General features: G+C 37.9%; 1 protein-coding gene across 4 annotated transcripts in view; it reads right to left on the reverse strand.

The window, feature by feature from the left end:
* TBC1D8B (TBC1 domain family member 8B) overlaps nucleotides 1-25811 on the reverse strand; it is an 83109-nt gene extending 57298 nt beyond the window's left edge. For 2 of the 4 annotated variants that reach the window (XM_019949561.3, XM_019949560.3), the window contains exons 1-7: nucleotides 25558-25810; nucleotides 9417-9527; nucleotides 6879-6997; nucleotides 6160-6385; nucleotides 5204-5444; nucleotides 1881-2088; nucleotides 1062-1229 (exon numbers count right to left, since the gene is read on the reverse strand). In XM_019949561.3, coding sequence (XP_019805120.1) covers nucleotides 1062-1229; nucleotides 1881-2088; nucleotides 5204-5444; nucleotides 6160-6385; nucleotides 6879-6997; nucleotides 9417-9527; nucleotides 25558-25687 — 1203 coding nt within the window. In that variant the 5' untranslated portion in view covers nucleotides 25688-25810. Of the gene's footprint in view, nucleotides 1-1061; nucleotides 1230-1880; nucleotides 2089-5203; nucleotides 5445-6159; nucleotides 6386-6878; nucleotides 6998-9416; nucleotides 9528-25557 lie in introns of all 4 variants that reach the window. The other 2 variants (XM_033849413.2, XM_073799343.1) reach the window with 2 other exon arrangements.
* Between the last annotated feature and the right edge of the window lie 920 nt (nucleotides 25812-26731).

Here is a 26731-nt window from a genome sequence, read left to right on the forward strand (position 1 = left end):
TTATCAAAGGAAGAGTTAGTCTTGTCAATCCTGCATTCTAATTGACTTAGCATAATATTTTCAGTCTCTGCTCTGGAGAAAGAAGGAAAAGCCTCTATAATCCAATCCAAGTAAAATAATATAGCCAGTAAAGCCAATGTTGATTTTTTTCTTTGAATTTTTAATTAAAATATAAGTAGTGGGGGCTTCCCTGGTGGCGCAGTGGTTGGGAGTCCGCCTGCCGATGCAGGGGACGCGTATTCGTGCCCCGGTCCGGGAGGACCCCATGTGCCGCGGAGCGGCTGGGCCCGTGGGCCATGGCCGCTGAGCCTGCGCGTCCGCAGCCTGTGCTCCGCAACAGGAGAGGCCGCAGCAGTGGGAGGCCGGCGTACGGCAAAAAAAAAAAAAAAAAAAAAAAAAAAAAAATATATATATATATATATATATATATATGTAGTTATAATGTGATGTTTTATCAATCTATTAAAACATGAGATTCCTTGGCATTGAAAAAGAAAATTAATGTGAACTGAAACTATCTACATTTCCATAAAAGACAAACATCAAAATCAGGCTTTTGATCACCCTCTCTGCCAAGAATATTTGTCTTCTCTAATATTTTACTAGTAAATAGATATGTCACTATTTTGCTTTGGCCTAGATTATGCAAATAAGGCTGACCTACTTGATGTTAAATAAAAAGATAGATTGTCTCTCTACAGCAATAAGAGGAAAGTCCTTCTTCAATGCCTTATTGAATTCTCAAATATAGTTTGAGTTGTTAAAAGCCATGTTATGTGAAAGTACAAGGAGTGTATATATGATAAATAGCAAATATAGTCAAGAAAGATCAAATGATAATAATTTTTTAAAAAGTCTGAGTTCCTAAAAAAAGATAAAGTCCTTAATTCTCACTTTTGCTTTATGATGTGCCTTAGAGAATATAATTTCTTTGGTATTCATCTTTCAAAAAAACTCAACCTAAGTATAAATAGGAAAGGTACTATGAATTCCTTTTGAAAGTATGGACCACACAAAACACAAACCTTTTTATCAAAATGACTTGATTGCTAGATACTTACCTCTGTGCTAATATCGTGATACTGAGTTGAAGCTGCCCCGCACTTGAGCCAGAGTTTTGCCACCAATTGCTCAAATTCTTTAACTTCACTGAAGCGAAAAGCTGTTTTTCCTTTGATGCTAATGATGACAGATTTGCTGGAATCATTTGTCTTATCTATAGCTAAGACCTGGGGGATGAAAACATAAATGAATCGCATTTTCCCTTGTTACTGACAAGGTCAGGCAAAATGTGTTTAGCTTATTTTTTTGTGGCTACAAGTTTTGGTCTGTGGTAGGACTTAGTAAGAAATAGACTTTGGGTACTAGTTGTACCACTAATACAAGCAACCTTAGTGCAAGATATTTCACTTCTAAAGGAAAAGTTTAACTAACATGTAACCTTTAAAAATGACAATACAAATGTAAAAATTCAGGGCCGCAATATGGACAATTGATTTCTGACTTACACAAAAGCTATCAATTCTATTCTTTCTGACCATGTGTATCAAATATGATAGTATAAATTTTGGTATCCATGTCATAAACATCTGAGTGATCATGCTCCATGTTGAGTCATCCCAAACCCTTATCTTGTTTATTAATTTTTTTCTCTTTTCATTTTCAATAAGAGCTGTAAGGCTCTTATCCTAGTACTCTTATCCTCAGGAATGGTACTCTTACCCTGAAGAATATAACTGCACTTAAAAATTATTATTTAAAATTACTAAAAGGATGTTGCATATTGAGTTTTTAATAATTTACAGAATTAAAGGGTATTTTACTCTGTGAATGGTAACATTTTTGAACTAAAAACTGATATGTAACTAAATTTATTTTACCTCTCGTAATGGAATGATTACACTACATAGATTGCCATCCTGGCTAGCAAAGCAGATATAGTTTTCTGAGATGCACATTTTTCCATGAGTGTTGAAGTGGCTGAATGGTACCCATAAGAAACATTCATGTACTTCTTTCAAAGTCTCTTCTTTGGGCAGCCTAAAAAAAGCATTAAACTGCTCACTGTGGGCTCGATTTTCCAGACCTCTATAGGAAAGAAAAAAAGGGGGTGCTCAAATGATGACTTCTAAAGGATACACATGTCCATATTGATTAATATAAATGCACTGTAAAGCAGAATGATTAAGCACTACATGCTATGTTCTTCAACAAATTATGAAATGGAAGAAACACTGATTCCTAACCAATTTATTTTGTTTGTTCTCTTTTCCAATTTTGTATTATTATTAGTAGATTACAATGCACAACAGTTAGAGGTGATGTAGGTCTTCAAACCATCTATTAAAGGGTGATTTTCTGGAAGATTACTATATTATTATATATTCATAACATGTGAGTATGGCTAAAATCAATCTTGGCAGACAATAATTTTTACATCTGGTTATCAGAAAGTCAAAAGAGTTACCCAGTTCAAACAAAATAAAATAATGAAAATTTATGGCATCAAAATTTAGATGGGAAGACTAGTACATAAAAATAATATTAAAGGGGCTTCCCTGGTGGCGCAGTGGTTGAGAGTCCGCCTGCCGATGCAGGGGACACGGGTTCGTGCCCTGGTCTGGGAGGATCCCACATGCCGCGGAGCAGCTGGGCCCGTGAGCCATGGCCGCTGAGCCTGCGCGTCCGGAGCCTGTGCTCCGCAACGGGAGAGGCCACAACAGTGAGAGGCCCGCGTACCGCAAAAAAATAAATAAATAAATAAATAAATAAAATTAAGTGAAGCAAAAATGTAAATGAATATTTAAAAAATTCAAAAGTAGAGGCAAGATAAAACAACACTTCTTGCACAGTACTGGGCACAGAATGGGTGTCAATAAATACAGATGATTTGTTAACTGATACATAAGTATATCATAAAAAACAATTGCTTAAAATAGTACAATTTTTCTAGAGGCAATAAACACTTGTGCTAAGCAGCAATGCCATCTGCGGTAGTGAGTAAATTATGCAAGTTCTAACTCAAAGCCAACAAAGTTAAAAACTAAATTTATCCTTCCAGCATATACTATTTGAATATGTGGCAGTTCACCATGTCTTTCAAAAATAATTCTGATAAATATGAACAGAGAACCACATTAATTTTTACCTCACTTAAATTGTAATTTGGTGGGCTATTTCACTATTACTTAAAAGGATAAGGACTTTTTACATGAATGAAAAGATGTCCATGATACATTATTTTAAGGGGGAGAAAAAGCAGATTGTAGAATAATATGTGATGTTTAGGTCCCCTCCATGCTTTTGGCAAATAGTTTTAATTCATGCATTAAAAGGCCTGGAAGGATATACACTGAATTTAGCTATTGTAATACATATTTGTAAAAACAATAAGCCAAAGCAATAAAGATACTCCAGTTTATAAAAAAGTCATTTGGAGACTAAGTCTAAATAAGCTATTGTTCTTTTTAACTTACTAGAAAAAAGGATTTAGATATATACAATTTTCAATAGGCTCTTTTAAAACTGCACATAGACAAAAATGAATTTCCTATACCTCATTTAAATACAGACTTGGTAATGAATAACTCATTGATAGCTGGCCTTTTAGAATATTTTAAGGGAAATAAAATGGCTAAAAATGTTTGTTTATGGTGGCCAATCAAAACAACCTACAGGGCTTCCCTGGTGGCGCAGTGGTTGAGAGTCCGCCTGCCGATGCAGGGGACACGGATTTGTGACCCGGTCCGGGAGGATCCCACATGCCGCGGAGGGGCTGGGCCCGTGAGCCATGGCCGCTGGGCCTGCGCGTCCGGAGCCTGTGCTCCGCAACGGGAAAGGCCACAGCGTTGAGAGGCCCGCGTACCGCAAAAAAAAAAAAAAAAACCTACAAAAACAAATGCCTCACTATTAACATAACATAAACTGTATTTTTAATCCTTATAGAGTTCTATGTATAAATCATACACACTGGGACCTAATTTTGGTAATAAGGTGTAAAAAAATTCACCTCGGGCTTCCCCGGTGACGCAGTGGTTTAGAGTCCGCCTGCCGATGCAGGGGACACGGATTCGTGCCCCAGTCCGGGAAGATCCTACATGCTGCGGAGCGGCTGGGCCCGTGAGCCGTGGCCCCTGAGGCTGCGCGTCCGGAGCCTGTGCTCCGCAACGGGAGAGGCCACAACAGTGAGAGGCCCGCGTATAGCAAAAAAAAAAAAAAAAAATTCACCTCACTGATCTATTTCCAGAAAAGCAGAAAGGCTCACAAAGGAACCCTTATGTATATAGCTTTTAAGAATGGTTTAAGAATAGGCAAGAGGAACAACTGTACCCAAGTTAGGGCTATGTAGCAATCACACAACCATCCAGGTCACTTGGTCTGGTCTATCCATAGGACTGCAGCTTAGGTTTGTCTCACTTACACTTTCCCATGCAGTCTATACCCTCATCCTCCTTGCCAGAAGTGGTTCTCACTAGCTATTTCTGGATCCTCTCCGCCCTCCCTCCCCTTTGGCATGCTCAGCTCACTTCAGTCAACTGTTCTGAGTGTTGAGCAGGATGAAATGGCTCTGGTCAGTTTCAGCAAACCAAATATAGTGGCAAACAGCTACCAGACAGATACTTCTGATGCAGGCATTAATAATGATTAACATTTACCTAGTGCTTTATATTTTACAAAGTGCTTTCAAACGTTATATTGCTCATTCCTCACAAGTGCTCTCTGAGGTACAAATGACTGCTGAGAAAACTGAGGTCCTGAGAGATTATGACTTGTCCCAGGGTTTCTCTACTCTCATTCTGAAGCGCATGTTCCATTGATTCTACTAACTTACCCTTTTAATAAAAAATGAAGCTGTTGGCGGCGGGGGGGATGGTGGGAGAGGGAAATATTGGGAGTTTGGGATTAGCAGATGCCAACTACTATATATAGGATGGATAAACAACAAGGTCCTACTGTATAGCACAGGGAACTATATTCAATATCCTGTGATAAACCATAATGGAATGGAGAGGATACTATTTGTGAAATGCACATGAATAAACTAAAAAACCCCACACATCTATGATTACTCCAAAGAAAAACTATCATATAACATAGAACAATTAATTTTTTTTAAGAACAGTTAACTTTTAATGCTATTCAATGCTACCATTCTTTGGTCAAACAATACTTAAAAAGTAAATATTAATTAAGCTTTGAATACCTTTTAGTAATTTGTAGAGGATCATCAAGGATTGGGTCATTATCAAATGTTTCCTTATCAAAAATTCTTTTTATAGCATAGTTTGCCAGCTGTTCCATAAGAAGGTATGTTTTGTTAATATGCAAAAACATTGAAAAGTAGTGATTCTCTCCTTGGGAACACACATGAATACTCTCTGTCAGTATGACATTTGAAGTCTTTTCAAGTTTTGAGACCGCATCCCAGGAGATAATGAGTTTTACTGCAAATAAGAATTATAAACAGATATGATTAAATTTCTCAATGTTGATTCATATTTATCAATCAGGTCTTTCAAAACAATAGTTAACCACTTGAAAAATGCTATGAACAACTAAAATATTTTAGAGTTCAAGATATTAGTTAAAATTTTGAAGCATAACAATGAACATACAATAATTGTTGATCCTAGGAACAGATACAATTTTAAATAATTTTTAATTTTTTCTGATTTGATATTTAAACCTGATATTAAATTTGATATTTCAATTTACACAATTATATACCCATTGGTGTAAAAGCTATACATCTGCTATGAACAGTACTGTTTGATTCTTCTCTGTAACTGTGAGCCATTAGGTACTATGATTACTATACGTATATTGTATGTTTAAAACAAGTATTAAAACATAGATTAAAGAAAGTAGGTAGTTTAGAACAAGTGAAAGAAAGGAGTCACATGCTAGATCACCATCATCATTTAATATTCATTTGTCTCCCACAATATGCAAGGCATTCTATACACAATTCTAATGGTTCTTAATGTTAAACAACCAGTCTTAAAAGTATTCTTTCCCTAGATAAAGTGAACTTTTTAATGTACAGTTTAATTACCCTTAATATCTATCCTATTACTTTATATGCAACCTAACACCACCACAGAGTTGATAGGTCAGTCTGCAAGTTCAAAGTCATAGTAAGCAACAGAAACCACTTACTTTCTGATCCCAACAAAAAAGAATAGAAGCTCAGAAAGTTGGTGCTAAGATATAGCCAACCCTGACAAGGAACCCGTCCTTTCCAATAACTGCACGAGTAATAGGTCACTAACTTTTCCTGCTCTGGTAAACCAAAACATTTTTCAAATTTCAAAAGGGCTTCTCGAAATTTCTCAGGGTCATCTTCTTTTGCAAAAGACTGTTTTCCCTCTTCAGCAATTAATCCCTAAAGGAGACAAAATATTTTCTGAAAATTAGTAATTACCTACCAACAAAAATATCTCTCACATATTTAAACAATTCATTGAATAAAACTGTGTACACACACACACACACACACACACATGCATGTGCACACACATCTCTTAGGACAGAGGTGAGCAGATTTTGTTTAATTTTGTAATTAGGCTTTTTCTAATGCCTCACAAGGAGCTACCACAAATAGAGGTGCTAAATATTATTTTGATTGAGTGAAGGGTTCATTCAAACTGCAAACGCAAAAGATTGTGAAATGAAAATATCCCTAATAGCACTCACAAGGGCACCAAAGACTGCTAACTTTACAATGTCTTTAGTTCTGATTCTGATATTCATATATGTGCTTCTGCCAATCCTGAAAGATGGCAGTAAAACAATGACCTGCCATGCAGCTTCGATCCTCAAATAAGAGGGTCAAAGACTTTAGTATTCCATCTACAAAATATATCCATGCCACTTACTCTTATCTTTCCTTGTACAAAATTAGTAATATCTTCATTAGAATCAAACACAGACAAGGTCTTCATGATATTTTGTTCTAACCATTCCCAATGTTTGGTTATTTCTTCTCTGTTGGCTCCTGATTCATAATAAAAGAGAATGAAAGACTCAAAGAAAACTCCACACACAAAAAACTGCTCTTGATATTTATAAGCTTAGTTTTAAAAGAAATAAAATTATATTTGCTCATTTTCAAAAATGATCATCATAAAAGAATAGGGGTACTACATTTATTCTCTATCTCATCACTATATGTGGGTAGGAACACTATAAGTAGAAAGGATAAAATATTTAAGGAAAGTGGAGAAAAGTAAATACAACTCATGAGAAAAGATATAAAATTCTGAAAACAAGGTGCCAGTAACTGGTGCCTACGGTAACCAGTTCTTTTAAGAGAATATATAGAGTACCAAAATATAAATAAACATAATTTAATCTTTGGCCTTCAAATAATACAGTCAGTACTGTGCCTATCTGTGTGACTGAAAACAGCATGCACATGACAATCCTATGCACACTGTGTAAATGTGGATTTCAACTGTGGCAACTCTATCTCAGAAAGTATGAAGCCTTTGCTCAGAGTCAACTCCTTCATTAAAAGGTCTATTCAACTTAAAGAAATTTTATGAAAGAGGTTAGAAATCCTGTAGCAAGGTTAAATCCTTGTGACCTCCTGCATCAGTGTTAGGTGGTTTATTGAGGGTCAGACTAAATACTACACTTAGCTCTGGGTTGCTTTGGCTTGAAGAACATTTCAATATCTGTCAATTTCCCCCTATAACCCACATACCTTTAAGATCTCTCTAGCACTGCAGATTATACAAATCTCATTCAAAAGAAATATCCTGACTTCTAAGTACGTTTTATAATATATGGAAGAGTGATACATTAAAAAATTTGACACTGCAAAATCGCCTATTTCCTACAGTTCAGTTAGAATTGTATTCATGTTTCTCAAGTCATCATACCATGTGTAATATCTTTCTTTAATGAACAACAAATAAAAGCCATGGGGAAATTTTAAGGCCTTTATTTTGGTCCTTTAGGTATAAAGAAGCTTCATTAGTAGGTAACTACTATATTTCTGTATCAGGTTAATTTGGGGGAATAAGTTGTATTATCATCCATTTTTTTAAGTAAAAACGATAATTTTTTCTAAATAATTTCTACCAGCGAGATTTAGAGTTGAGGTTATAGACATCTCATGACGTCAGCAGGTGTAATATCTTCTGCATTTAGTTTAAACAGCATTCAATTTAAAAGAGCCAGGAGAAAACACTCACCAGAAACACTAAAGGAAGTTTAGAGGGAGATGCACAAAACAAGCCACACATTTTAAAAAATTAATTGTATGCTGTATGTTTACACATATGAACTGTCCAGAAATTGACAGGCTTTTAGTTTTTAAAAAAAGTATGTATACTTAAAAGAAGAGGGGGGAGAAGGGAGAAAGAATGAGAAAAAGGCAGCCTTTCAACATTAAAAAAGCCACAAATCTCGGATTCTAATTTAGACCAACACTGTAATGGCATCATAAAAGAAGTAAACTGTCACTGTATTTTTTTTAATTTTGAGTTTCTTTGTTAGGAAGAACCATCCTAATTCCTTTTCTACTACAAAATATATATGTGGAAGCATCTGAACCACCCCAGCATAGATGAATATGTAGCATTATGTGTAAGATATCCCTTCATATTTCAAGGATATGGTGCCTTTTGCGAGAAAGTCGGTGTGTAACTAAAAAAGGTTCAGATTTTTAGGCTTAAATTTTCTTAGGGATCAACCTTTAAGTTTTGAACTTGATTCTCCTCATCTGAGTTATTAGAGATGAAACAAAATACTTCATGGGGGAGGTTCTCATCTTCCTAGCAGTTGGGTTAAGCAGGAGAGGTATTGGGTTAGCCAAAAAGTTCATTTGAGTTTTTCCATAAGATGGTATGGAAAACCCAAATGAACTTTTTGGCCAACCCAATAAGTTGAAGAAAGGAGTCATACAGCAGTAGCACTAAGCAAAATTTACTCTGAATCAGCACTGCTGGAACACATGCTTTAGGTCCCTCACGTTAATGGATTTTTAAAAAATAATTTATAATCCTTCTTAAATAAATAGATATCTTTCTAGTCTCTCAAATAGAGCTGCACATTTAACTCGTTTCTAAATCAAAACAACTGGAGAGATTCTATTCCCATATAAGTCATTACAGAGTATTGAGTAGAGTTCCCTGTGCTATACAGCAGGTTCTTATTAGTTATCTATTTTATATATAGTAGTGTATATATGTCAATCCCAATCTCCCAATTTATCCCTCACCCTCCCCCCGTTTCCCCCTTGGTAACCATACGTTTGTTTTCTACATCTGTGACTCTATTTGTAAATCAACTATACTCCAATAAAAATCAATTAAAAAAAAACAACTGGGAAGTATAAGTAAATTTAAATATTCAATTTCTTAAGATCCTTATTTGTTTGAATTCCATGTTTTAAAAATCATACTCACCACAAGCAATTGACAGGTAAACTTGAGAATCTGGTGTCTGATGTAGGATGCGAAATGGAGCTACTTTAGCAGTGGAGTCTAAGACTGAATCCAGAGTCCCAACCAGAAGCCCTATTGTAATAAAGAGACTGTTGAAACAAGGATTTTACAAGAGATAAAATCAATATCGCTTCATATGACTAACAACCAATGTTTTTTTCTTTTAATTTCTAGCCCAAAGCTTCCTTATAGAGATTTTTCTTAAAGAAAAAATATACTCAGAATGAAAAGATTACGCTGCTCCAATGTCAGTAGTTCTTGAAAATATTATCTTTCAATAAAAGAATAAGTCAGGTTCAGTTGTCTAAACCTCATGATATATTTGCAGCACTTATTTACCTCCTTTACAAGGTTGTGTATAGAGCAGATAAGAATGTAGATTCTGGGGCCTCCCTGGTGGCGCAGTGGTTGAGAGTCTGCCTGCCAATGCAGGGGACACGGGTTCGTGCCCCGGTCCGGAAGGATCTCACATGCCGCGGAGTGGCTGGGCCCGTGAGCCACGGCCACTGGGCCTGCGCGTCCGGAGCCTGTGCTCCGCAACGGGAGAGGCCACAACAGTGAGAGGCCCGTGTACCGCAAAAAACAAAACAAAACAAAAGAATGTAGATTCTGGTACCAGAGATTACCTAGGTTTGAATCCTGGCTCTGGTACTTACTTGTGTCAGCTTGAGCCAGTTGTATTTACGTTTTCTTCATCCTCATTTGTAAAATAAGGGGGTAAAAATGGAGCCCACCACAAAAGGTTGTTGTAAAGATGAAATGAGTTATTATTACACATAAAACACTTAGCACAATGCTTAGCACATAGCAAAAGACTCAGTGTTAGCTAATACTATTATAAGAAAACAATGGATATTTAAACAAGATAAAAAACCTTGATTAATTAAAATGCTTAGGTAAGGAGTATTTCTTTTTAACATTTAATTTCTCAATTTGGAATTCAAGGCTTTGATCATTTAGCTTTTTCAATTTAATTATCTGATATTTCCTACTCCTCCCTAGAATAAAGTTTGCTGTTTTCTTAAGCAACTAATTTCTCCCTTAAAGTCTTTGCTAAGCAAGTCTCTTTTTAACCTAGAAATGCTAACGCAAGTCTTGTAGCCCAGTCTGGCTAATCCAAATTCTACATTTTCTTCAAGACCCAATTCCCCTATGAAATCCTCACTGGCAACCCCAAGCAATTATGCCTTCCCTTTTGTCTGATTACTTATGGCACTTAAAGTCTATATGACACAACCTAGAATTCTGATTATTAGGCTAGTTATTACAACTACTTTCTAAGTGCTTCATGTGTATTTATCTTACCTCCTTATCTAGATTATTAGTTCTCTGGGGACAATAACCATGTCTTCTACCTCTGGGTTTGTATCCCTAACTTTCAACATATTGCTGGACACAACAGGAGCAAAATTTGTTGACTTAACTGTATCAGTGAGATGGCTGAAGTACATAAATTTACCTTCCTTTTCTGGAAGCTTTGATTGGTTGAGTGTTTGTTTTACTTTATGAGGCATTCCTCTTTTATTTAGCATATAGACTTAGAAAAAAATAAATCAACTATAAAACAGGCCTTTGGCTATTTTCCTATCTTTACCCACTTAAAAGGAGTTAAGACTTCAAGCAAGCTTTGAATGAGAAGATAGGTAGGTTGGCAGATGTGAGGTAGGAAGTTATTATAAGCATAGAAGAAGGTAAATTAGAAGAGTAGGAGATAGAGCAAAGAAATAAAGAGAAATTTGGCTCAGCTGAAAAAAAAAGGGTGGGAAAGTAGATGTAGGAACTGGTAAAAAGTAAAAATAGGGGTCACAAATGCAGCATAACATTAATTAGCAATCTTACAGAGGGTTTTGATAGTGGGGGCCAAGTATCAAGAAAGATTTTGGCAATCACAACACGTGCAGCTTATAGAAAGAAGAAATTATCTGGACTTCCCTGGTGGTCCAGTGGTTAAGAATCCGTCTTGCAATTCAGAGGACGCTGGTTCGATCCCTGGTCGCTGTAAGATCCCACATACTGTGGGGCAACTAAGCCCACGTGCCACAACTACTGAGAGCCTGCCTGCCACAAACTAGAGCCCACGCACTCTGGAGCCTGCACGCCACAACTAGAGAGACGCCCGTGCACCGCAAGGAAGAGCCCGCATGCCGCAACTAAGATGACGCAGGCAAACATAATAAATAAGTAAAGTTTGCATAAAAAAAGAAATTATCTGATATGAAAAAGCTATAATATGAATTGAAGACTAAGAAAAAGAAATATGAACATCCAAACAAATATTATGAAAGAGACAGTACCAGGGAAGAGAGAATGGGAATGAAGAGAAGAGACAGAGGAAGTGATTATATATCAACTAATAATGAGGGAATTACTGAAGGGCTTGAAGATAAAAGGCAAAATCTATCACTTTCAGAGTGAAAAAGTGTAAGAAATTGGAGATCTGGCTAAGAGATCAAGGATAAGGTAAGAAAAGTGGAAGTTGGTGAAAGATAAAGAAATAAACGTGGGGGCTTCCCTGATGGCGCAGTGGTTGAAAATCTGCCTGCCAATGCAGGGGACATGGGTTCAAGCCCTGGTCTGGGAAGATCCCACATGCCGCGGAGCAACTAGGCCCGTGAGCCACAACTACTGAGTCTGCGCGTCTGGAGCCTGTGCTCCGCAACAAGAGAGGCCGCGATAGTGAGAGGCCTGCACACCGCGATGAAGAGTGGCCCCCGCTCGCCACAACTAGAGAAAGCCCTCGCACAGAAACTAGGACCCAACACAGCCAATAAATAAATAAATAAATATTTTTTTTAAGTCTTTAAAAAAAAAAGAAATAAACGTGGGAGCTAAACATATGCAGCTGGCTTCTTCAGAGCAATGTAATTGAAATTATTCGGGAAATGGAAAAAAGGAGGATGTTCTCAGTTTGAAGATGGGAAAGTAAAAATACTAAAATAGATAAAAGAGTGGTAGTAAAAAACAACCAAAAGAGGTAACTATCTTCAGGTTGAAAAAATGAAATCAAGTGTATGAATGTCTGTTTATATAAATAAACATGCAATACCTTGACAAAACTGTCAAAATAAAGGAGTTCAAATAAAAGCATTCATTAAACACAGCACTGTTAAAGCTGCTGGATTTGGCTTCCAAGAATTTAAGATCTAAAAAAGCTTTCAAAAATTTTTTTTCAAATTTGCGAGGAAAATCATTTATTTCATGTTTACCACATTTTAAATAAAAGTAGCTCAAATTCTATTTTCTTCTTTATATATCCTAGAAAAAGCAGTATTAGAAGAATGGGAAAAAGAACAAAGAGGTAAAGAAAAGTTTGGCTCAGCTGAAAGTTAACAGTGGGAGTGTGGATGTGTGAGGAGGTAGAAAGGAAAGGAGAGGCCACAGATAATCATTCCTGAGTAACAATAACAATTAGCTCTTTGATAGAAAGTTTGAGACTGGGGACAGACAAAGTGGTCAAAACCACTGGCAGGAAAGGTCATTTTTTTGCAACAGAAATGTTTGCAAGATTATAAGTGCTTTACACTACGTAGAAAGGAAATTGTTCGGTTTTTGTAAGTGCTTTAAATCAGGCAGTTAGTGTAAAACCATGCAACAAATAATTTGGAAGCTAGTGCTAGAATACATTTCTAGTCACTTGGGGAAGTCTTCCAGCGCATTAAGCTATAATCATCATCAAGCCCCTGCAAGTCATTTAGGAATTAATATGTGCCAGTGTCTGGGTTCTAAAAGTACAAGAAAACAAGCAGACAACTTTGGGTTGCCTTTCCATACACACAGAGGTTTATCATCTGACAGCCTGAGTATCCAAGGTCATGAATCAGCCTACATATGGGAAGTTCTATAGCAATATTAAATTGGGAACAGAATAGATACGGTCTCTCAGCTGCATGACAGAACAAGAGATTTAAAAATATCAAGAAATTCAAATCATTCTTTAAATGTCTATAACTGAGTATGGTATCAATGTTCTAGACCCTATTAAAGGTCTATGTGGTTTTGGTAGCATCCTGACATATAAGTAGCAACAAACTTCTTAAGGAAACTCATCACCATAAGTGATGTGAAATACTTTATTAAATGACACAGCAAGATAACAAAAAAAGCAAGGTTCTGTGATTTTAAAAAATAGGCAATTTACAGGTAATGATTATTGTTCATGAACCAGTTATTTGGATGGATAGAGATAGAGCATCACTGATGTTAGAGATGAAAAACACCCTAGCATGCCATGTAGTCCAACTACCCATACATTCGTCTGTTCTATGGTATCCCTGATAGAAAGCCTGGCTTTTTCCTGTAAACTCCAGAGTTCTCCCAAGGCAGCCTATTGCATTGGTGGGAATTTCTACTAATTAGAAAGTTATTTCTAAAATATTTTATGGTTGACCCTTGAACAACACAGGGGTTAGGGGAGGTAACTGCCACACAGTCAAAAATCTGCATATAACTTCATAGTCGGCCCTCCTTATCTGCGGTTCTACATCCTCGGGTTCAACCAACCGCATATCATGTAGTACTGTTGTATTTATTGGAGAAAAAAACCCCACATATAAGTGGACCTGCACAGTTCAAACCCCATGTTGCTCAAGGGTGAACTGTATATATCCAGATGTTATAATCAGGGCTGGCTTTATGAGCTTGTGGCCTGTCCATTAAGGCCTCATGCTCAGAAGGGCCCTGTGCTTGCTTTAATACGCTACTGTCACCCATCTTAAAATTCTAAATTTTTGAACAAAGAGCCCTGCATTTTCATTTTGCACTGGGCCACACACATTAGGTAGCCAATCCTGGTTACAGTGGTTATCTCCAGGCAGCAGGATGATGAGTGATCATTATTTTCTTTTTCACACGTACACATTATTTTCTGAAATTTTTACAATGAACATTTTTTAACCCTTAAGATAGAAAAATGAAGGTATTTCTTTATACACTTAAAAAAAAAGAAAAAGGAAGGTCTTTCTTAGGATAAATAAAATGCTATTCAATACTTCCTTGCAACTTTGGGGTAATACAAAACATATGCTCTCTTCAATATGATGGGTCTTCAAGTATTATTATAGTTACCTTGTCTCCCCTTGCTTATTCTTCTCCTCGCCTACCTTAAAATATACCTAGTTCTTTCACCAGTTTGTTGCATGAGATTGTCTGGGACTCTTATTATTTCTTCTATCATTCTCTTAACATACCTATTTGTCAAAGTCTCTTATGAAATGTGTCACTCAAACCTGAATACCAGGTAAGATCTGAACAAATGCAGGCTTCTTATATTGTGGGCTACATGGTTCTATTAATGCCGTCAAAGATCATACCAGCTTTTTCAGTCCTTATGTCATATTATTATCATACTAAGCTTGTGATCAACTAATACACTGTGATCTTCTTCACAAACATAAGCACCAACCTAGGTATTCTCTGTCCTGTACAGCTGATTTTTAAAAAAACCTAAATGCAGTTTACATTTACCTATGATAAATTTTAGCTCACTGATTTTAACTGAGCATTCTAACTTGTCCAGTTCTATCTGAATCTTGATTTTACCTTCTATGATAGTGATTCTCAACCCTAACTGCAAATTTGAATCATTTGGAGGACTTTTAAAAACTCCTCAAGCTCGACTTTTAAAATTACTAAAGCCTGGAGATCCTAATTTAATTCATCTGGGACAGGGCCCGGGTATTCTGTTTTTTTCCTTAACTTTGTATTATAAAAATTTTCAAAAATAGAATAATAAACTAAAACTTCTATGTGCCCATCACATAACTTCAATAATTATCAACATTTTGCCAATCTTCTATCATTAATCCGTCCTAGAGTATTTTAAAGTAAATCCCAGATATCATATCATTTTACCCATAAATATTCCAGTGTCATTTAGTTTGTTTAAAAGGTTCTCAGTTGAATCTACGGCCAGTGTTGAGAAAACTGATCTATGGTATTAACTGTCCCTTTCCATTTTCAGACACCTGCAAATTTGATAAACATTTCTTTTTTATATTAGGTTAATGATAATGATGAACAAGTAGGACCAAGAGCTGAGTGTTGGAGGAAGGTCCACTATAAAAGAGCCAAAGCTTGAAAATGGTACTCATTATCAATGTGCTAGTTTAGTACACTTTCATTTGACAAGTGGCTCTTTCTGCTTGTAAAGTAGATTGAGGACACTGTGTAAGGCAACACTGCTCTAGCTACAGAAGTCATTAAAATGAACTTCCTAATACAAACAAGATTTAATTTCCATTCTAAGTAAAATGTTAGATTATAATTTGGGGCCATAGAAATGATTACTGGAACTTTATAGTGGATTCTGTATCTTGCCTTAAGTTGCCGTATTTACAAAGTCAAACAAGTACACCTTTACTGAATTTTTTATAATCTCAAGTTCATTAAAAGTTGATGAACAAACTAATTAGTAAAATGACAGCACTCTTAGTAGGAAATACATTCAAATAGGAGAAAGTAGTGTTCTCAGTAGAGGTTGTAGGTTTTCCTGTTTCTACTGCTTTTGCTGCCAGTTCTAAGTCCTTAAAACAAGACTGTGAATGCTTATTTTACAACTATCCAAGAGCCACAGATGACATTTTGAAAGCTGCCAACTTTACACTAAGAGCTTTGGAAAACTGTTAATAAAAATAACTCTTTTGTCCTGTTTTCCCTCTCCCTTCATTTTTTAAAGACATTTACTTGAAAACTAGATATACCTAAGCTCTCCTTTCCTTCCCTAACTGAAATTTTTGTTTCATTAAAGGATTTAGAATTTTTTAAAGGTAAGTAACTGACGACATAAATGGCAGATTACAGTGTCATGGGGATAAAAAAGCATACATGAATTATTAATCGAATCCAGCTATACTTCTAAAGATTAAAACATAGAGAAATATGAGAATTGTTACCGTCTTTATTTACAGCACCTTAATACACTTCAAGACTTATGCATCACTGTACAAAATGAGTAGCCCTCAGAAAATTTTTAAAAATACAACATCTGAATTCCCAGGTGCAAAGCAAAAAGTAAGTGTGGCAGCAAATGAAAACTCATACATGGTACAGTGCTTTAAAATCATTATTTAGAAGAACTAAAGCTGGCCCCATGATTTTGGTTACTTTAAAACAAGAGGAGAACTAATGATTAAAACTTCACTTTTTTATACTGGAGTGAGAGAGGAAAAAACAAGACCATCTAGGCGGTAATTGAAATGGTAGTGGAGACAAAAAACAACAAAGGTTTAATTCTCAGGTCCCTTTGATATTCTCTCTCTGGTTTTCCGGGTTTTCCTCTTCTATAGATGAGGACATTGCTCTTCAACAACCTTTCTGGTTGCTAAGGGCACTATATCTTGAGTCTCATATTTTCAACCACAAATAAATGGATCTGGAGTACTTGCTGTGTCCCCAACAACTGCCATCTTTTGCTTTTTCACTACCATATTATTCCTCCCACTTAGAATGTCCTCCCCAGTTCTCTCTACCAAACCACAGCCCAGATATTGTTGGTGCTGAGAGATGGCTGATTTAATTTTAAAAAACAATCCAAACTGGCTTTTGGCAAGTTGCTCCACAGATGTCACACTGGGATTCTGCCACCAGAATACCACCTATTGTTATTAATCACTGCTTTTAGGAAATCTTTGTATCATTTAACAGGCCATTAGATAAGCGTACTTTACACCAGATCTGGTCCTGGAAAATTGCTTTGGGAGTTTCAAATACTCCTCATGCATGACTATTTATAAGCCACTCAAACCAGGCTGATGTTATTACTGACTACCTCAATAATTACGTTTTTTGCTTGCTTACTTGTTTATTAGTTGTCTGTCCCACCAGATTATAAAGTCTGTGGGGGTAGAAACTATTTCTGCTTTATTCATCACTGTATACCCAACACCCAGGACAGTAGTCAGCTACTACCCATTTCTCTGCTTCCCTTCACAGTGAAATTCCCAGACAGAATTATGTATATTCACTCTGCTCCCAAAAACCTGCTTGGCTCATATACTCTAGTCCCTCTGGTCGCTGCGCATAGGTTACTTAAAGAAGTGTTCCTACACCAAATTTATCTAAAATACCAATCCCCTCCCCTCTCTATTACTATACCTTACTTTATTTTTCTTCATATCCTTTACTGCCACCAGCCATATATTATTTGTTTATTTGCCTCCCTCAACTAAAATGTTAGCCCCATGAGAATGGGGATTTTGCTCTGCTCACTGCTGTTATCTCTAGCACCTAAAACAGTGCTTGATTTTTAGAAGACACTAGGTAATTATCTGTTGAATGAATGTATCTTGTAACATCACATTTAGGATTTACTCTTACCTGTTGTGCTCATATGGCAGCAGCAAAAGGTGAAAAACTGGGCAGATTTTCTAACATCAAGGTAATATAAAATCCATGTCATAGCTGTACAGCAACATGGTGAACTTTATAGTGCCCTTTATTTTATTAATTTTTAGCTTACTTTACATCTATACTCCTTCCACAACTGTCCACCAGAAACACGGGCTCTCACCAGCTGAATCATTATTTCTTCTTCAAGTATTATGTTTTGAAAACTGTAACTAAGATAACTAAAGTTATACATACTCTTCAATACTACTAAGACAAGTGATGCTTATACTTGTATCTACAGAAGCACTGTTTGAGAACTTCTGGGTTTGGGGAAATTGTAGCTCAAAAAGAAATTCTGTCCTGCTATTTTATTCTAATTGCTGTATATTATTTTGATTAAAAACCATAGATGCAGGAAAAAAAAAAAAAACATAGATGCAGGAATTCCCTAGTGGTCCAGTGGTTATTACTCTGCGCTCTCACCGCCGAGGGCCCGGGTTCAATCCCTGGTTGGGGAACTAAGATCCCAGAAGCCATGCGGCCAAAAAACCACCAAAAAAATCATAGATGCATAGTCATTATCATATCAAAATTCTTGAGTGATTAACTATCAGTGTTTTGATTTTGTAGTGATATCACTGCATATTGTATATACTCAATGTTACTACTCCAAATCAATTTCTATATACAACATGGGAAAAGTAATTACTAGGGAAAATGGTACAAATATAGATCCTCATTTGGTCTTCGGGTAAAGAAAATGGCACTTAACATCTCGTACCTTCATTAATAGATAAATGAACTTCAAATGTTTATATAGTTGCTCGAAGGTTTCAAAACTCATTTGACTCACATAACAATGCCATGAGATAGGGAAAATAAGTTTTGTTCCCATTTTACAAATGACAAAACAAAGCCTTTATAAAACAATTACAACTGAATAGACATATAAAAATATTAAAGAAACAGGGAAGATAAAGGAAGCAGGGTGAATGGGGTAAGTGGAATCACTGGACTAGGTGGTGTATTCAAGCATTTGTGGATTTTAGCTTGTAGTTGACTTATTTTAAAAAATCTCATAGGGTAACCCCTGGGGAGGGCAAATCACACTGTGCTCAGTTCCCTCCCTGGGACATTTTGATACAGGTGAAATCAAGTAAAAAATTACCTTTAAAGATCTCTTTGAATGATATAATAAAGAACAACTCTGTAGGTTTTGAAAAATGAAGGATGGTCAGTGTCAACACTTTTAAGTCTTGATTCTCTTCATTAGAACGACATCTACTTGACAGCAAATATTAATTTCCTACTTACATTATAAATCTCCAATATCTTAACAAAAAGAAAAGAAAAGAAAGAAAAGAAACCAACCTAATTGCATACAATCTACATCATTATTACTTTAACGTAACTCTTGAGGATTGAGGATTCAGGACCCTAAGGTAAACTGGAGTGGTGTTTTCCAGCCTATGCTTAAGGGAGGAAAGACCCCAGCAGCAAGCAGGGGAAGGGAAAGGGAGAGAGAGCAGTGTATTACCAGGTATCTGAAGAAAGGCCCAAAGCTTACAGGTATGCAGTCAACAATCCTTCCAATGGAACAGGATAGGAAGCCCAGAGATAAACCCACACACATATGGTCACCTTACCTTTGATAAAGAAGGCAAAAATATACAATGGAGAAAAGACAGCCTCTTCAATAAGTGGTGCTGGGAAAACTGGACAGCTACATGTAAAAGAATGAAATTAGAACACTCCCTAACACCATACACAAAAATAAACTCAAAATGGATTAAAGACCTAAATGTAAGGCCAGACACTATAAAACTCTTAGAGAAAAACATAGGCAGAACACTCTATGACATAAATCACAGCAAGATCCTTTTTGACCCACCTCCTAGAGAAACGGAAATAAAAATAAACAAATGGGACCTAATGAGACTTAAAAGCTTTTGCACAGCAAAAGGAAACCATAAACAAGACCAAAAGACAACCCTCAGAATGGGAGAAAATATTTCCAAACGAAGCAACTGACAAAGGATTAATCTCCAAAATATACAAGCAGCTCATGCAGCTCAATATCAAAAAAACAAACAACCCAATCCAAAAATGGGCAGAAGACCTAAATAGACATTTCTCCGAAGAAGATATACAGATTGCCAACAAACACATGAAAGGATGCTCAACATCACTAATCATTAGAGAAATGCAAATCAAAACTACAATGAGGTATCACCTCACACCAGTCAGAATGGCCATCATAAAAAATCTACAAACAATAAATGCTGGAGAGGGTGTGGAGAAAAGGGAACCCTCTTACACTGTTGGTGGGAATGTAAATTGGTACTGCCACTATGGAGAACAGTATGGAGGTTCCTTAAAAGACTAAAATAGAACTACCATATGACCCAGCAATCCCACTACTGGGCATATACCCTGAGAAAACTATCATTCAAAAAGAGTCATGTACCAAAATGGTCATTGCAGCTCTATTTACAATAGCCAGGACATGGAAGCAACCTAAATGCCCATTGACAGATGAATAGATAAAGAAGTTGTGGCACATATATACAATGGAATATTACTCAGCCATAAAAAGAAACGAAATTGAGTTGTTTGTAGTGAGGTGGATGGACCTAGAGTCTGTCATACAGAGTGAAATAAGTCAGAAAGAGAAAAACAAATATCATATGCTAACACATATATATGGAATCTAAAAAAAAAATGGTCATGAAGAACCTAGGGGCAGGACAGGAATAAAGACGCAGACCTACTAGAGAATGGACTTGAGGACACGGGAGGGGGAAGGGTGAGCTGGGACGAAGTGAGAGAGTGGCATGGACATATATACACTACCAAATGTAAAATAGATAGCTAGTGGGAAGCAGCCACATAGCACAGGGAGATCAACTCGGTGCTTTGTGACCACCAGAGGGGTGGGATAGGGAGGGTGGGAGGGAGACGCAAGAGGGAGGGGATATGGGGATATATGTATACGTATAACTGATTCACTTTGTTGTACAGCGGAAACTAATACAACATTGTAAAGCAATTATACTCCAACAAAGATGTTAAAAAATTCAGTTGTAAGCATAATTAATGTTTTAGACAGATAATAATATAGATGTATCCCTACCAAAAAAAAATAATAATCCTTCCATTACTACCTAGAAAAATTGGTGACACTGACCATCCTTCATATCTCAAAACCTCCTACAAAGCTGTCCTTTATCATTCTAGGAAATCTTTAAAGGCAATTGTTTGCTTGATTTCACAGGGATCCAGGTTCCAGGGAGGGAAAAAAGGAGCGGAGCATACAGTGTGATTTACCTCCCTAGGGGTTGCCCTATGGGATTTTCTCTTTAATAAGCCAAATTATATTTACTAATTTACAGTGTATGTGTGGGGGGGGAGGGTTGATCTTTCCTTATGTAAAATGAAATGTCAAGGCCACCATTTGTGCACCCTGGTCCCAGTAATGAGGTACCTGGGAGGCCAAAATTTTACCAGATGGTTCCTTTGTGAGCATGGAATGCAGGGATATTTTGCCAAAGAAAACTGAGAACATTTTCAGAGTTTGTTCCTTGAGCTCGGGGTAGGGAAAAAGGAGAGAAAAGCCTTGTATTTTTGAGGGATGGTCATTAACAACTTTTTAAAAAGGCTACCTTATTGTTTTTTATGTATGTGTTTAATTATGATAACTCACATAGTGATTTATTAAGTTTATATAAATATCATAAAACATTTTGAAATGGAAAGCTCATTTCAAACATTACCATGTTCTAGTTTTTACAGATGGTTTAATTTCAAAGTAATGATGCCAAGATGAAAGAAGAGATAAGGAAACATCCTCCATTTTCATGTTTTATTTCTTAGTCTTGTTCTACATCACAAAAAAAGAGGCCTACTGAGGTAGGCTGTCAATCCAACACACAAGAACCTGCTTACACTGTTCAGATATGGAAGATTCAAGAGCAAAATACTCTCAACAAACTATCTAAATTAAAGCTTCCTAATTGGCAGACCTTCCTAAGTCCCATACACTAGAATACTTAATAGAATGTAGCCCCATAATTTCACTCATGTAGTAGCTTCCATCTGCCAAGCAGAGCAAATTGTTCATTTGTGCTTAATAAGCCAAATATGCATAAATTATTTTTAATTACATAAAGCCAGGTGCTAAATTTAGGTGCCAGAGAAAAGTCATCGCACTTATCAGACAGGAGGAACAAGGAATAATGCAAGGTAACTGCAAAAATACAGTTACAGAAGGGTGAATTACTTCTCTAAATGAGAAGTAATAAAGTACAGATCACTTTATCTGAAAAATAATCTTATGTATAACAAAAATTTTCACAAGATATTCCACCCTGCTGTGAACCAGGACAATTAAGTAAGATACAGTTAGGCAAATGGTAAGTAATCTACCAGATATCCACTAGAAGTGTTTCAGAAATTTAGAAAAGGATTTAAGAACTCTAACTTCCAAATTAGTCTCTTGCTAAAACCATCCTAGCGTTCTCTGTTGCTCCAATTCCATTATTAGAATGAAAGAAAAAAAAAGAGTCAACTAACTTCACCAAATCCACAGCTAAAGTCATTACATTGCTGGTGCTTATTGCCAATTATCACATGGCCAAGAAATGAAATCTTAAAGAAAGTACAACTATTAACATTTCTAGATGGTCATTATCTTTTCTTCATTAAAAAATATATAAACGAATATCTTAAAGGGGGAGCACGTAACATTGGATTTTAGCAAACAAAATGGACAAAGGCAAGCTTATGCTGGCACACAGTCAAACTCCTGTGAGAGCTAATCCAAATGTGGATTTGTGGTAAAGCACATCAAAGCTTTTGGCTTCACGATTTTAAGTAAGAATACAGTAATCGAGCAGCCATGAAAATCAGCACACTTTTGCTCTAGACTACAAAGAACCAAACGAACCTTAAAAACACCTCTTTGCTCCATTCTGATCTATTTTGTTTAATTTACACGAAATATAGTGGTAGCTCTCATGTGGTAATTTCAAGCATCTTGACAATACAACAGATAAAGCAAACATGCAGAGATACGAACTGACCACAAAAATGGGGCTGTGGCTGTTCTCAACATACATGTGTGGCAGAAACCTTAGTTTAGGGCTTCCCTGGTGGCGCAGTGGTTAAGAGTCCGCCTGCCAATGCAGGAGACACGGGTTCGAGCCCTGGTCCGGGAAGATCCCACATGCCACGGAGCAACAAAGCCCGTGCGCCACAACTACTGAGCCTGTGCTCTGGAGCCTGCGAGCAATGACTACTGAGCCCGCCTGCTACAACTACCGAAGCCCGCGCACCTAGAGCTGGTGCTCCGCAACAAGAGAAGCCACTGCAATGAGAAGTCCACGCACCACAAGGAAGAGTAGCCCCCCGCTCGCCGCAACTAGAGAAAGCCCACGCGCAGCAACGAAGACCCAACGCAGCCAAAAATAAATAAATTTCTTTTTTATAAAAAGAAATCTTGGTTTATTTCTTCAGATAAACACTCTCTTATTCTAAAGAGATGGGGCTAGAGTAAATGGGAGTGGGTAGGATAGAGATAAGAAACTGGTGCAACTGATCCATGCTCTAAGAAAGCATGTCAAAGGAATCCCCTCGAGGTCCAGTGGTTACAACTCCCGAGCTCTCACTGCCGAGGGCCCAGGTTCAACCCCTGGTCGGGGAACTAAGATCCCACAAGCCGCGTGGCAAAAAAAAAAAAAAAAACTATGTCAAATGAAAAACCAAACACAGAAAGCAAGGAGTGATTATATAAAGAAAATTTGCAACAAGTAAAAAAACATTTACTACTACAAAACAGTGATTTGATTCTCAAAAAGCTGATTTACTTATTAATTTTCAGGAACACAGTAGTTGTAACAAAGTGAAATACACTTCTTTGGTAGATGAGGCCAGGAGTACCAGAAAAATTCTGGTAAAGTAAGATTATGGAGAACCAAAATATTGGGCTGTAACACTGGGCTGGAAAATCTGTTTTAAATATATTCCGATCTGTTCTCAACGGACTCAAGTGGGTGAATTGTCACTGGGTAATTATGACCATTGATTCTCAAGTTTTAATCTGGTAAACATATACATCTAATAAATGGAAAGACTCCTCTGCAAAATAACACTGGTAATTTTTGAGAATGAGAAAACGACAAAATGTGAAGTTTAATCAGGCAATTTTTGTTGCCGTATTTTCAAGAGAGCTTTTTCAGACGCTGGATAGGATGAATAGGTCATGCAAAATTTTTTTTTAAATGTCCCATAGAACCTCAAAATTCTCTCCACACTGCTGGGGTCTTGGGAAAAAAAGGAAATAACAGCACATGTTCATCACCATCTTAACAAAACACATTAATTTGGCTCCTGTTAACTTTCATTTTATCCTCTCAGCTCTGAGGTAGACACCATTTACCAGAAGAGAAAAAGCAATGTCACCTCCTCCATGAATCTTTACCCAATCCTTCAGTTATTTGGTTCTAATTACAATTTGCCTGGTTTAGTAGTTAACGGGTTATAATTATAATTTGCCTGGTTTGCTGGTTACTTCCCCCAAACCCGACCCTCTGCCAGATTAAGAGCACTTCGAAGGCAGGGAATTGAATGTTAATTATCTTTGTACCCTAGCATTCCATGTGGCACATAGTAGGCGCTTCAGATTGAATAAATGAAAGAATTTGTCGAATGTAATTCAACAGGAGATTAGGATGGGACTAACATGAAGGTTTTGGGACTCTTCACTCTTCCCGTTCCATCTCGCTGCTGAATTAAGCCTGGTTCATCACTTCAAGGCCACAATACCAAACTAGAAGTTGTCACGATAAAGAGCTCTGGTCTCCCAATGACCAAAAGTTTGCATGCCCCTGCCCAAGACGACGGGTCTCAGACCAAAATTTCTTGGAGGTTTTAAACACTAGACCCAGACAGAGTTCTTGATTTGTAAATCAAAGAAGTGAAGGCAGGATAGATTAGGCGGGAAGAGAAACTTCCGTTTGTTTAACTGGTTTGCTTACAACCTTGGTTTTGAAAGAAAGGGCATTTCTCTCTTCCCTCCAGAGAGAAATGAATTACGAAGGTTGCTTTGAGAGGGGATCCCAAGGATTGAAAAGTTGGAGACAAAGTGAAAGATGATAAACCGGAGGGTTCAGCAATTCTGAGACCTACCCCTCACCCTCCCCCGCACTCGGACCCTCCCCCTGACTCCCTAACCTCTCATTTGATGCCGATTCCTCGAGACAGGATTGGAGCTCCTCCCTTTTTCCTCATCATCCCTCCTCCCACACAATTACACCTCCCACCCCCAGCGTGGCGGTTACCGATGGGGGGCAGGGGAGGGGCCGGGAGGCTTGTGAAAAAAGTTAAGTGCACAACTGCGAACTGGCCCGGGTCACCAGACTAAATGCGACCTGCCCACGTCTAACGCTCGTTACCAGCCCCCTCCCCCATGGAAAGCGACAGGGCAGGTACTCTGCCTCAGAAAGAACACTTCCTTTACCTCAGATTCTTCCTTGGCTTCAGAAGGAACCCCTCCTCCCTTTCCCCGTCCCACCCAAAGACCGACTGCTGGTCCAGGGAGGCGTTCTCAGGACTCAGTGAGGGCGAAGGAAAGGTGGTGGCGGGAGAAGAACCCCAGTACCCCCCCACCCAGGGTTTAGGATCGGGCGGCGGGCGGCGACGACTGTGTCCCTCAACACCTTTTAAGTACCAGCGAACACGGCCCAGAGGCGAGGGGGTGAGGGGGATGGCCAAAGCTTACCTGTGAGCCCCCCGCCGCCTTCCTCCCGGTAGCCCCGACGCCGCTGCAGCACGAAGTAATCGTTGGACCTTTCCATCAGCCACAGCTTCAGCGCATTTTTCAGGAGCACTTCCTCGGGCTTCAGCCACATCGCGAAGAACTTTATGCCGCCCGGAAGCAGCGACCCAGATGCCCTCCTCACCTCACCCCTCCACCCGTTTCCTCCCCTCTACTTCTCCCACCAAATCTGCCTCAGGCGGCAGCCGCTCTGGTTCTGCTTTTCCACACTTCCCCCAACCCTCCCTTCTCTCCCACGTAGGCAGCGAGACTGCCAATTCCCTCCCACAGCGCTACCGCCCGACTGGGAAACAGTCCCGTTCCTTTCCCTTCTGGGAGTTGTAGTTTACTCCCCGCTTTTCTGTACTCAAGCACCTGGAGCTCGGGACTACACTTCCCACAATCCACTGGGAAGAGAACTGGGTTTGGGTGCTTTCAAAGCGGGTCCCGCCACCAGTTAAGTGGATTTTGCCTATCGAAAGTTTAAAGCGTTTTCTAGCAAATAAGTGAGCCTGGGTATAGAAGTGTTGTTTCTTCTCATCCTTTTACAGCCGGGTGTTAAACTGTCGAAAACAGTTTCCGGAATTTGGGAGTAACGAACGGCCATTCTGGGAAGGAGCAGTAGCTGCAACTAACGTTTAATGAGCTCTTACGTACAAAAGAGATTTCACACAATGTCTCACATAATCCTGGCAGAAGTCTCACGAAGCATATCTCATTCCCCAACTGGCACATAAATAAACAAATGCGCAGTCGGGTTCGGTGACTTATCCAAGGTCACACAGTAAGTGGAGTTTGATACGATCCCTTGTCTGATTGAGAATCTTCCTTAGATTAAGCTCTTTCCGCGCGTACAGTAAGAATATAAAATCTCCAGAAGCCACACAGTGTTTTTTACGCAGCGCTCCTCCCTTCCCAGATTTGTTCTATTTAACTGTTGTAATCAGCCACAGAAAATGTCATCCAACTTTGTTTTACTGGATATAAACAATTTATGAGCGATTTTTTTTCTTTCTTAAACTCTAAGGAAAAAAAAATCCCTTTCAAGGCAAGCTGCACCTCTTTGTACCTTGACAACGATACGCAGCTGCTTAACACTAAGGTGAATGAGGTCAGTGGTTTGTGAGACATCATAATG

The sequence above is a fragment of the Tursiops truncatus genome, chromosome X, assembly GCF_011762595.2.
Source record: "Tursiops truncatus isolate mTurTru1 chromosome X, mTurTru1.mat.Y, whole genome shotgun sequence".
In the NCBI taxonomy this organism is placed as follows: domain Eukaryota; kingdom Metazoa; phylum Chordata; class Mammalia; order Artiodactyla; family Delphinidae; genus Tursiops; species Tursiops truncatus.